The 12,089-nt window shown below is 42.4% G+C and overlaps 2 protein-coding genes across 2 annotated transcripts in view; both read right to left on the bottom strand.

Moving 5' to 3' along the window:
* Nucleotides 1-1,105, bottom strand: part of LOC311229728 (monocarboxylate transporter 2-like) — a gene marked incomplete at its 3' end in the record, with an annotated part of 60,254 nt that extends 59,149 nt beyond the window's left edge. The window contains exon 1 of the mRNA XM_084315806.1: nucleotides 1,079-1,105. The remainder of the gene's footprint in view (nucleotides 1-1,078) is intronic.
* A 1,964-nt stretch (nucleotides 1,106-3,069) lies between these two features.
* Nucleotides 3,070-12,089, bottom strand: part of kbtbd8 (kelch repeat and BTB (POZ) domain containing 8) — a gene marked incomplete at its 5' end in the record, with an annotated part of 93,314 nt that continues 84,294 nt past the window's right edge. Inside the window, one exon of the mRNA XM_084315805.1 lies at nucleotides 3,070-6,276. Coding sequence (XP_084171931.1) covers nucleotides 5,813-6,276 — 464 coding nt within the window. The 3' untranslated portion in view covers nucleotides 3,070-5,812. The remainder of the gene's footprint in view (nucleotides 6,277-12,089) is intronic.

Below are 12,089 nucleotides of genomic sequence, written 5' to 3'. Positions count from 1 at the left end.
ATCATGTTATCTATCAGCTGTACTTCAGAAATTAATCAAATACACCATCAATAATTGAAATAATGGTAAACAATGTGTTAAATGATGGCATGCCTGCCTCATTTAGATACTTTGATCATTCACTATGAATTGAAAATGGGAGACTCTGATGTAAACAAGACAAACGTCTTTCTCTGGTCTGCATTGATTGATTGATTGAAAACTTTATTAACAGATTGCAGAATGGGTTTTGATTGATTGATTGAAAAGTTTATTAACAGATTGCAGAATGGGTACAGTACAGTACAGCTCAATACATACAATTGTTAAGGGGATGCAGACCAGAGAAAGACTTTCGTCTTGTTTACATCAGGGTCCCCCATTTTCAATTCATCATAACATATATGACATACATGACATACAGATAGACAGTACTGCTACATCTATACATTTATGACATATCAGATTTGCAAATACAGTACTGTTTGTGATACAATACAGTACGGCTCAATACACACAATTGTTAAGGGGATGATCATGCAGACCAGAGAGACTTTCGTCTTGTTGTGCATCCCCTTAACAATTGTGTGTATTGAGCCGTACTGTATTGTACCCATTCTGCAATCTGTAAAGTTTTCATTTATTCATTCATCATTCGCATCGCATGTAGGCAGACGAGACAACATTGAGAGTGACTTGAGCCTGAAACACATTAGAAATCGTCCTAGAATAGCCTACGTTACGGTACGTATTTCAAAAAAGCGCAAGTGTGGTGATTGAAGTGTGTGAATAGGAACGATCGGCTAATGTTACAGGACCGGTATGTTACAGGACCCCTTTGTGCGGGGAAACTAAGTAAACTGGCATTTAAAGTTGCATTTGCATTCATCAAAAGACAAGTCCGATGTAGTGAGCTACTGTTGCCTACTCTTCCTAGCGCAAGAGCCCAAGTTCCTGAATAGAAATGATTCACACGTGGAGACACCATGTAGCCTAATAACCTACGATTTCGAACACTACGAGTGGATAGAATACGTTACATTATATTATAGACACACGAGTTTATGCTACTACAACTACTCCATTCGGTGAGTCTTACCTCTCAACTGTGCTCTGCGTGCAGCTTGTTGCTTCACAGAGTTGGAGAGACGGAGGCGGTCTGTAAAGTCTGCACTGTACTCCACGCATGGTCCCCCCACTGCTAGTCACGTGATTGATTGATTGATTGATTGATTGATTGATTGATTGATTGAATGAAAACTTTATTAACAGATTGCCGAATGGGTACAGTAGACTAGAGTACAGCTCAACACATACAATTGTTAAGGGGATGCAGACCAGAGCAAGACTTTCGTCTTGTTTACATCAGGGTCCCCCATTTTCAATTCATCATAACATATGACATACACGACATACAGATAGATAGTACTGCTACATCTACATTTGACATACCAGATTTGCAAATACAGTACTGTTTGTGATACAAAAATAGTCCAGAAAAGAGTATATACATTTGACGTAGAAACATTGGAGGCGGTTGGGTATGTGGGGGGGGGGACTGTACATTGGAGGTGGTTGGGTCACTTGGGTGGGTGGGGTGGGGGGGTTGGGTTGGGTAGGAGGGGTGGGTGGGGGACACTGTACATCTGTACAAGCAAAACTGTACATTGGAATATTGACAAAACCATACTTGGTAATTTACTGTACATTGGAGGGGGTTGGGTTAGGACATTTACAGGGGGGTTCGAATTGCAGTCTCCCGTAGGTGTTCTTTGAGAGTGGTTTTGAAAGTGGGTAGTGATTCACATTCCTTTACAGCTTTGGGTAGGGCGTTCCACATTGATGTGGCATAATTGCAAAACGCAAGGTTTTCACATTTCCTGCGTTCCAACTCAAATTAATATGCATTTGAGTGATATTCGATACCAAGTAATACCAGGGCCAGTATCACAAATACTTTTCATTATTAAAAGTTACTAATGTACATAGTGGCCATTTATAATCGGTAATAATAGGCTAGTCTTCATTAGGCTACTCGTCATAGGCCCAACCTCACTCATGTTCTTTATTTTTCATGTATCAAACCACTGTTGAAACAGTAACATTTTAAGTAGCCTAATGGACATTTTCTAAATTTAGTTGATTGACTCAGGCATGTGGCCATCTGTCTGGCAGACTGGTCTGTCTAAACTTTGCCTCTGTGATACCAAAACAGTTAAAAAGAAAAATCCATTATTTGCATTGGCAAAATAAAATGAATGGATAAGAGGGAGGCTCATTTTGGTATTGATCCCATCGATGCTACCATCCATTCTAAAATCAATGTCATAATCAGATTTATCACACTTTAGGAATCGATCCTCCCACCACAAATGCATTTTCAATAGTAGAGATTAGCCTACTCATCATCTTCAGTGTCCACCTCAGCTGTCCATTGAAAAGGTCATGTTAGTGTTGCAATTACAATAAAATAGACAATTCATAACATTACTAACAAACTCCTGCTTAACTGTTGAACAGAGCATAGTAAGCCAATAGTACAGTAGTAGTAAGGTTGGGTACTGAACTCTGTACTTTCACGGGTACAGACCGAATTACATCAGTACTAGAGTGCCGATTCACTCTAGATCAATCGGTAGTCGGTACCTTTACATGTTTAGTACAAGAGTGTAATATACAAGAGGGAGCCTTTTCCACAAATATGATATATATATATATATATATTACAGTCCCATCTGTTGGGTCTTTGGAAAGGCCAGAGGAGTTTGATAATATTTACTGAGGATGGCCAGATAATGTTGATATTTAAATATTTAATTACATAATACATGAGATTTATTTTGTGTGGCGTTATAACAAAATGTTTTAAATAAATAACAATGTTGAAATTGAGAAGTTTGGACTTATTTTTTTACAACTCAAATTCAATTAATTGTTATTGCAGAGAGTAGAGTACAGAAAAAAGGTACCGATACAGAATTCCAGGCACTGGTACAGATTCAATGTGATGGTACCCAACCCTAGGTAGTAGTAATAATAGTGATAACAAATATTTCTCTTTTAATCATTTTATTCTCAAATTATGTGCAATGTGAATTTCACAGTTGAGCTCAACCACCACTAAACCCCAAAACAGACAAACCAGCAAACGAATGGCAGAGAAAACGCAGTCGGAGGAAGATCTCACTGGCAGAAGTACCCATAAGAGATGAAACGATGAGTTCTGTATTGCAGGCCAAGGCCTCTTAACTTGTAACTCTTTGTACACGGATTGACTCTTGTTGTACTGGATGAGTGGTGTTTGAGAGGAGAGGGTGGAACGATGTTAGTTAGTTTTCGTCTGTAATGCTATAGTTTCAGTGAGATGTGACAATAAAGCAAGACTAGTGACAAGAGGGGGGGAAATAAACAAAGGAAATCAAATGCTCATGTGCAGATAATCACTTCTTCTCAACAGGGCAGAGTTACTCCACCACAACTAAATAAGTAGGTAAAGAAAGAAGAAAAAAGCAATTGAAATTAACAAAATTAAATCACACCAAATGTTTTCAAGTTATAAAAAGAAAAACCAAAAATAAACACGTTAAAAAAAACTGTGCAAGTACAGCAAACCTATAGTATATTACACACAAACAAAAACATTTAAATACAGTACTGTGTATCAATAGAAATCCTGAGTTGTCCATTCCCCAAATGGCTGAGTTTGTAGGCATATGAGGGAAGCCCCCTTTCTCCTCTCCCCATCCCCCCCCCGGTGAGGGCCGTTCCCAGGGGAACCGCAGTGGCCAAGTCAGTTGAACGTCAGTCTATCTGAAGTTCTTCTGTTCAAAAGTTTATCACGTAGACAGAATGAGACACTTCTCATATCACCCTCTCTCTGTGTCGACGTCTTTGGAGACGGAATTCCCCGTTTCCCCAAGATTGCTACTGTATGGTTGTTGAAACAATGATTTTTGGGGGGGGGACGGGAGACGCGTTCCTTTCAAGAAAATGATCAAATAAAAGGTATTATGTAGTGCAAAGATGACACAGGAACCTGCATGAGGAAATTGACGTCATTGAAAATGTCGCAGTTCAACAGGGAACATCACTATAGTTGTATTACTTCTATACAAGATTGTCACAAAAAAAAAAAAAACAAGCAGCACCAACAGTTCGTATCCTGATAAGCACGTAAAGATGGATTCATGGCCGCGCGGCGCGATCGGCACACAAGAGGGTGGGCCACACTCATTCCGTGGTACTGGTCTCCGTACGGAGGGCGCTTGGTGAAGTTTAAGGACCGCTGAAGTGGAGAGTGAATCAGTGCAACGTTGAGTAAGACTTTTCTGAGAGACCATCTTCTACTTCACTGGGACAAAAAACGCAGTACTCCATCCTCATGCCTCCCGTCCACCCAGTTAGGCACGACGACATCCCTAGGGATTTAATTACACATCAAACCTCAAGCCACGCAAACTAACAGCCGGACCGATGTGGTTTTGAACTCGACGAGACAAGCAGCCAAATCAAACTGGAAAATAATTATTAATGTACTTCAACTAAGGTAACGTAACCTAATGTAGCCTAGTAATCACAGTTCCATGAGTTATTGCTACCAGAAACCTTTTTCAATGTCCAGATCGATTAAAAAAAGCATGATCTTAAAATGCTTTTGTTTTTGGCATTTAAGAGTAAGGCTTTCTATCCCTTTTGTTTAAAAAGGGGATTCTAATCACTTGACACGTGTTGAAAAGGCAACCTCAACAGAGCCCGACGCTGAAATGAGCGAATGCACTGGCGTGAAACAAGCTTCTTAAATCATCGGGGGAGGGGGGGTTGCTACTGAGGTAAACCTGGTAGTTGGTTTGAACTTCCCGCTTCTCTTTGCCACATGTTTGACGCTCGTCTTTTATCTCCAATGTGGAGTGAATATTCGTAAAACTTTTCACTGAAGTTGTCTTGGCATGTGACACTTGGTGCAACAGAACGGATGCCAACTCAGAGTGGGAGGCTGAGTCCACACTCCTCAAACACAAACAACTTGTTATATTAAAAAATAATAATAATAAAAAATGAACTGCTCGGAAGCCCCACACAGCATTATTGTTTGACACACTATCGCCTTTGTGAGGGAAGAGAGGGTTTCATGAAAAAAAATTATAATAATGCATCATACAAGCTTCAATAATACTAAAGTAATCTAAATCACAAGCACACTTCATACAAATTTGTCCACAAAATAAGCTGCGGAGAGAATTGAGCATAGAATTGAACACAAACAGAAAAACAAAAAACACACCAACCCCCTATCTGAGCTAGCAACCTACCAACGAGCTATAGTGCTCATCTTACCCGTATCAATATATAGTATATATATATTTATATATATAAAAAATTTCACTTTATGCCGACACATAGCATCCATTTCTAGAGGGCACTTAAATCTTATCAGAACCCTTATTTGCATGCTCATCAATTGTAAAAATCCTTAGCTATATGAATAAGATAAAATGAAACGACATGGCTCAATAACAAGCAAACTAGATGATAATTGCACTTATTCATTGTATGGTTTCTGTAGAACAAGCATCAGTGTGTGTGCGTGTGTAGTTGGTGCCGTCTGGACAAAAACAATACTGCAATATTCAAAAAGCACCCAAATTTTGATCATGGTAAACCGAAGTTTGAATGACTTAAGACTAAACCGATAACGGTCCTTTGCGGTGCAAGACCCAAGGTAGCACCAGGCACCAGGCACAAGGCAGGACCACAAGGCAGGACCACAAGGCAGGACCACACGACTCCCTTGTCCTCCTCCCAAAAAGATTGGGTTCACAAAATGGCCACCAACTCAGAGCACCTTCTGCAGACACTGAGGGTACAGTTTGGCCACCACACACTCAAAATGGCGGCCCAGGTCCCAGAGGCGGTCAGGGGTCTCGTAGACCTTGGTCCATACGTCCGCCTCGTCCTCGTACTGGTAGAGGGAGTTCTTGCGGCTGGTGCGGAACACGTGCTCCTCCACCATGACCTGCGTGGCACGGACGAACAGGTGCAGCTTGCCCTGCAGAAGCATGGCCTTGATGTAAGGGCTGGTGGCCTGGTCGAAGGGGAGGTCTCTCTTGCGGCTCCAAGTGTTCTGCTCGATGTCGTAGACCTCCACTGTGAAGGTGCGCTGGTGGTTCCTGCAGATGCCGGCGATGTAGTAGATGCAGTTCTTGTGCAAGGCGGCCAGGCCCTGGCTGCGGGGGACGCTCATGGGTCCCAGGTGACCCCAGTAGTCCTTGCGGGGGTCGAAGCAGAAGAAATACTCACCTGAAGGAAAGAGAAGAGGGTTATTTTGTTGGTCACCGTCGACACCCGATCATATACTTGTGAGATAGATCAGGGATTTGGGGAGGAATCCCTTTTGGCTGCCCCAAACAATAGCTTAGTTCACACCTAAGGAGAGGCAAGAGGCTATGGCCCCCACCCCTCTCTATACCTAAGATCATTGGTCCTCATTCTCGAACATGTTGGTAAGTACCTTTGTAAATATCTTGGTAAAAAGTTTGTACTAACAAATTTACAAAAATCCTCCTCAGGATTCCTGAACGTGTGAAGCGGTCTCCGCAAGTGGCCAAAATCATTGCAGCTGGGTTCCGATGAATGAAAAACACTTGTTCTTGAACTGGAAGGGCGTTCTCGTACACCTTCATTTACATACAGAAACGCCCCGCCAGCTTGCAAGGAGAGGCTATCCATTGTGTCTGCTTTGTGCTTACCCTTATGGGGGAAATATTCAACAGGTAGCACGGAAGCGATTTGCAACAGATAAAAATTTGATTTTGGCGACCCTCTCCTGGCTGTCCAGCATCGCGTGGCACCACTGGTGGACGGGGGGCAGCGGTGTACTTGTGTCCACAATACATTTGAATCTAATCGTCCTGCCCCCCCATCCACCAGCGCTGCCACACGTATGTCCTGCCCCCCCATCCACCAGCGCTGCCACACGTATTCTGAACCATTACTGAAGTGATGCATTTAGTTCGAGAGAAATTGTAAACGGCATCTAATAAGTCAGTGACATTAAGTAAATCAAATTCATGTTTCAAGGATTTATTCATCCTACATCCATGCAATTTTCTTTTATTAAATCAACTTTCTTTAACACATTGACCGCCAGCAGCAGGGGGTGCCGATCCCCCTTCAGCGCCAGGTCTTTATTCAATGGATATAGTTTTAGACAACATTTGCAAGTGCTTAAAATATATCTTATATTATAGCTATGGGTCTAATACACCCGTCGATTGTCAGTGAGTTGCTTCCAGTCAACATGCCCAAAACAGATTGTTTTTTCATCCGTACATTTCCGTTTTATACCATTTTGAATAGAGTATGGTTTGGGTGCTTCTGAGTAATTCCAGGAAAAAGACGAGAAAAAGTCATTTTAGTGTAATCCAGTCATCACGTTGTAATTTTTTGGCTGATTATCTAATCATCCTGAAATCAACGCTAGATCATTATTTTATTACATGGCGTTTTAACATTCGCCGAAATGCTTGATTGTGATTGGTCAATAAAGCTCGTCAGAGGTCCGTTATTACTCGATAACGGACCTCTGCCGAGCAATAATGACCGCTGTGCGCAGCTGGACCAATTAAGCCCACTGACACACAGATCGCAGTCATGAAAGCTGCTCAGCATATGCACAGCTGCACTCAGTCATCAGTGCAATCAGACCACAGACCTGCCGGCTGCCGGCGATGACAGCGCGGAGCGACAGAACAGAACTGCGTCTGCATTTGATCGTCTTGTCGATGGTGTAAAATGAATTAGGTATATTGTTAGTAAGTTAGCCATGTAATAAGCGGGATAATGTGTAGCCTATACTCGGTCATTGTCCTTCACTACGTTTAAAACACCTCGGCGAGGCGCCTCGGTGTTCTAAACTCTGTGTCGGTCAATTATTTTGCGACAATGACCTCGTTATACATACATACAATACATTATCCCTTACATATCTCCGCGTGCATACCTGTAATGTCAGCTCATGAAGTCAAGAACATTAAAGAAAATAACAACATAAAAATTGTCACCTGGCTGTCAATACTACACAGCAAAGAGTGCAACCAAATCGTGTGCTGGCATACACTCAAACAGCTGGTCGCCCAGTGCTAGTAGTGGGAAAAGTACATTCCTGGAGATAATTGTGTGAGATAAAAGTGTCGAGTATCTTCAGTCTATTTTGAAGATTTAACAATGGCCCTTGATCACAAAACCTTCTTAAATTCTTATGGAAAGAGGCTAAGAAGAACCAGTGTGGGATTCAATAAATTGGCACAGTCCCTCGATTTAGTGTCCCAGATGTACCAGTTGATGAACGTCAAATTGCTCCTGAATAGGATGTGCTGCCAGTTACTTTAATTTAATTAGCATAGGCAGACACCCAGGCAATCCCATGAAAAGGCACAGACTTAAGTTACGGCTTACGTCAAATTGTACCTGCCCTCTCCAAACTCCAGTACATGATAGTTATCCGTACTCTTATATACAGCACACGTTCCTTGCATTGGAGTGTGCGACTCACGTCGATTAATCCAGGTGTTTTTTCTACCATTGTAAAATTCCATGAAATGCTTTTTTCTGTATGAGCTCCTGGGATTGTGCTAGATAAAAGTGTTCAGTCAATATACATATATACTAGGGGTGTAACGGTACACAAAAACCATGGTACGGTACGTACCTTGGTTTCTTTTGAAGTCAAGGTTCGGTACAGTGGGGGAACATTTGGCTTCCCATGTTCCACTCAGGGGTGATGTAGTGTGCAGTAATTAATTGTACTTGTAGGGCTGTCAATAGAGCTGCCGCGGTTACCGCGGTATCGCTGTTACATCACGCCCATCGCACAGTTAAGCTGAATACCGCATCACAGCTGTTTTTTATAATAATAATAAAGGGTCGGGGGGGGGGGGGGTAACTGCCGGGCGCTACCACCAGGACTCGAGACTAATGATGTCCCGTCGTCCCCTGGACGATCAAATATTGATTTGGGTATCAACGTCTGATATAATCAGTTTGGTATTCATTTCGCAAGTGCTGGCTAGCGTTGGCTAACTAGCTATCGCTCGTGAGCTACTGAGCTAACGTTACAGTTTAAACAAAACTACACAGTCAACTATTTTTTGTTTAATACATGAGGCGTTGTCTAACTGGCTAGCTACTGATAGCTCCTGATATCAACAAATGCGCATTTCAGTTTAAGAATGATAGGGATGCGGCAGCATGAGACCTAGGTAGCTCACGTTAGCTCACTGTTTTAACGACCCAGTAAACTAAATAGTTCACTTTATTTAATACATGATGCATTGTCTGTGTTTCACTTTCAATAACGAATGCATGCTTGCCGAATCCCAAACAATATTCATGCTGCAAAGTCATCCTCTAAAGATAGACATTTAGACTAGAGGCAGGCTATATGCTATAAAGAGTAGACTACAAAAAAAAGAAAAATGCATTTAAAACTTCTTAAATTTTTTTTCTTCGGTTACCATGGCGGTAGGAAATATTTCGCAAATTTGTGCGGTAAGGAAAAAATCAATACCGCGGCAGCCCTAGCTGTCAACGAATATTCTATATTGAAATTAATAATCGTAATTATTTTAAAAAAAATTAAATAATAATTATATTAGATTGTGGGGAAAAAACAGCCCCGCCAGACGTCGCAGGGCCTTCTCTAAGGCTATGGGACTTGCTCGTGAGAAAGGCATCGAGGTCTACCCATTATACCCTGCGACTCTGAAGATCAAGATGGGCCGCAGAGTTGTCTCCTGCAACCGCCTGTTCACGTCGCCGTCCGAGGCGGAGAGTTTCCTTCGAAGCGGCACGGCGTCCCCCCCGGCCGAGGATGGAGAGCCGGCCCCGGCGGAGCAGGCAACGGTAACAGGCCTCGGAGACTTGGTAGGCTAAGCGCGAGCTATGCTAACTTTCCGGCTCTCCAAGCTAACACTATCGTTACCACTCGCCTGCTTTTCGGACCAACAGAACGTTAACATTCAAGGTTTATCTACGCTGTATTATTCCAGAAACGGGTATGCACTAGGGCTGACCTTCGAAGCTTTTTTTGGCAATCGAAGCGTCGGGGTCGAGCTTCGATTTTAATTCGAAGCTTCGGAAAAAAATTATATATATATATTAACACTTTGATCGCCGGGGTTAAATTCATAATTTACCATCCCTCGCCAGCCCTATTTAACATGGAGAAGTTCCCCTTCTTTGCAGGGCTATAACTTTTTAAATTGTATTGCTAAATTGACATTACTATGGCCCATTCAACGTCCTATATCTATTGTTCAGGGTGTAGCAACGTTATACTTTTTCATTCACATATTCATACTAAAATACCGTCTAAACTTTAGACCGTATTTTAGTATGAATATGTGAATGAAATTTGGAGATGCATTTGAGGCAAAAAATTAAATAAATGTTTTTTTTTTACACTTCGATTTATGTTCGAAGCTCATGCCATCGAACAAAGCTTCGAAGTAGGGGTGGGTGACATATCGAGTATACTCGATGTATCGCGGATTGTTCTACCCGAGATGTAGTACTGTACTATATCGCGAACATCGAGTATTAGTTTATATGGCGCCGCCCGCTAGGGCTGGGCGATATAACGATAACGATAAATATCGCGATATATTTTAATAATCGATATCGAAATTTAAAAAAAAATCGAAAATTTTTTTTTTTTTTTTTACCTGCAACAGGGCAGTTTTAAAACCAGAGACAGTGGACAGACTTGTCTTTCTTGCAACTTAAAGTAATGGCTTTGCTTGTCCAAATGACAATACTGACCAAATTCAGATTTATTTTTCTCTTGTCCATTTATTTTGTTTGCTTTCTAATTTAAAATACATTTTGAAACCGTCTGTACACAGTAGGCTATGTGTGCTAGCAGAACTAGACTCCAGTCACGAGTCACAGTGCACATGTGCGGTGGTTTGTCCACCAAAAAAGCGCCTAAAGATCGAAAATAAACTAGCAGAGCCAGAACTGTTCAACTCCTCTGGAGCCACAGCCAGCAGAGAAGCCGGTTTACTTTAGCTTTTAAACCAGCTGCAGCCTGAGAACTGGAGTGTGAGGGGATGTAACACTAAAGATGACAATGACAAAGAATTGCTGCAAAATAAACATACATCTGTTGTTAAAAAAAAAAAAAAAAAAAAAAAAAAAAATTATACTTATAACAATTAGATAATTATCGATATCGAGAAATAAAATAAAATTATCATATCGTTATCGCGATATGATTTTTTTCCATATCGCCCAGCCCTACCGCCCGCGGCCGAGAGACACTCGCAGTGCTTTCCTCGAGAAGGGACGGCGGAGCTATAGGCTAACGTTAGTGTACTGGTCCCGAGTGTAGCACTTCCGCAACGGATTTAGTTGGATTTCGGTTTCCGGGTTCGCCTGATTGGCCGCGACGGCCACGTGACACGCCGTGGCCCGCCCCCGCGGCAGCACGCTGCTGTGTTGACGCTCACGGCGGAGTGGACTTGACCGCGAGGCTGGAGTTCACTTCCCCTTTCACATCGGTGCAGTCATCAGTCATCTAATAATATCGCGCCACGCTGCTGTGCAGTCATCAGTCATCTAATAATATTGGCGTGTCCCTTTTGTCAAGAATCACTTGTATGGTAACAGTCTCTGGAGCGCGCCAGTAAGAAGCATTTGCACTGCAACTCGTACACCTTACTGTAAATTGTACCTCATCCCATTGCTGCGTTGCACTATAGCGTATTGTATATTGCTACATTGCATAGTATATTGTATGGTACAGTAACAGTCTCTGGAGCGCAACAGTAAGAAGCATTTGCACTGCAACTCTTGCACCTTACTGCAAAAAAAGCTCTCTCATAAACAGCAGCGTGTCTGCACTCAGAAGATGACGCGACAATATTGCTCTGGCGTTGAAGTGGGAAAGCGGCAGTGAAACACAGCAGCGTGTAGCGGCGCCTTGCCGCTGCCGCGGGGGCGTGCCACAGCGTGTCACGTGGCCATCGCGGCCAATCAGGCGAACCCGGAAACCGAAATCCAACTAAATCCGTTGCGGAAGTGATACACGCAGCAGGGACGGCGGAGCTATA

This window comes from Notolepis coatsorum, assembly GCF_963971535.1.
Source record: "Notolepis coatsorum genome assembly, chromosome: 6".
NCBI classification, from domain to species: domain Eukaryota; kingdom Metazoa; phylum Chordata; class Actinopteri; order Aulopiformes; family Paralepididae; genus Notolepis; species Notolepis coatsorum.
Note: the sequence above shows the minus strand (reverse complement) of the source record. Positions and strands in the feature narration are given on the sequence as shown.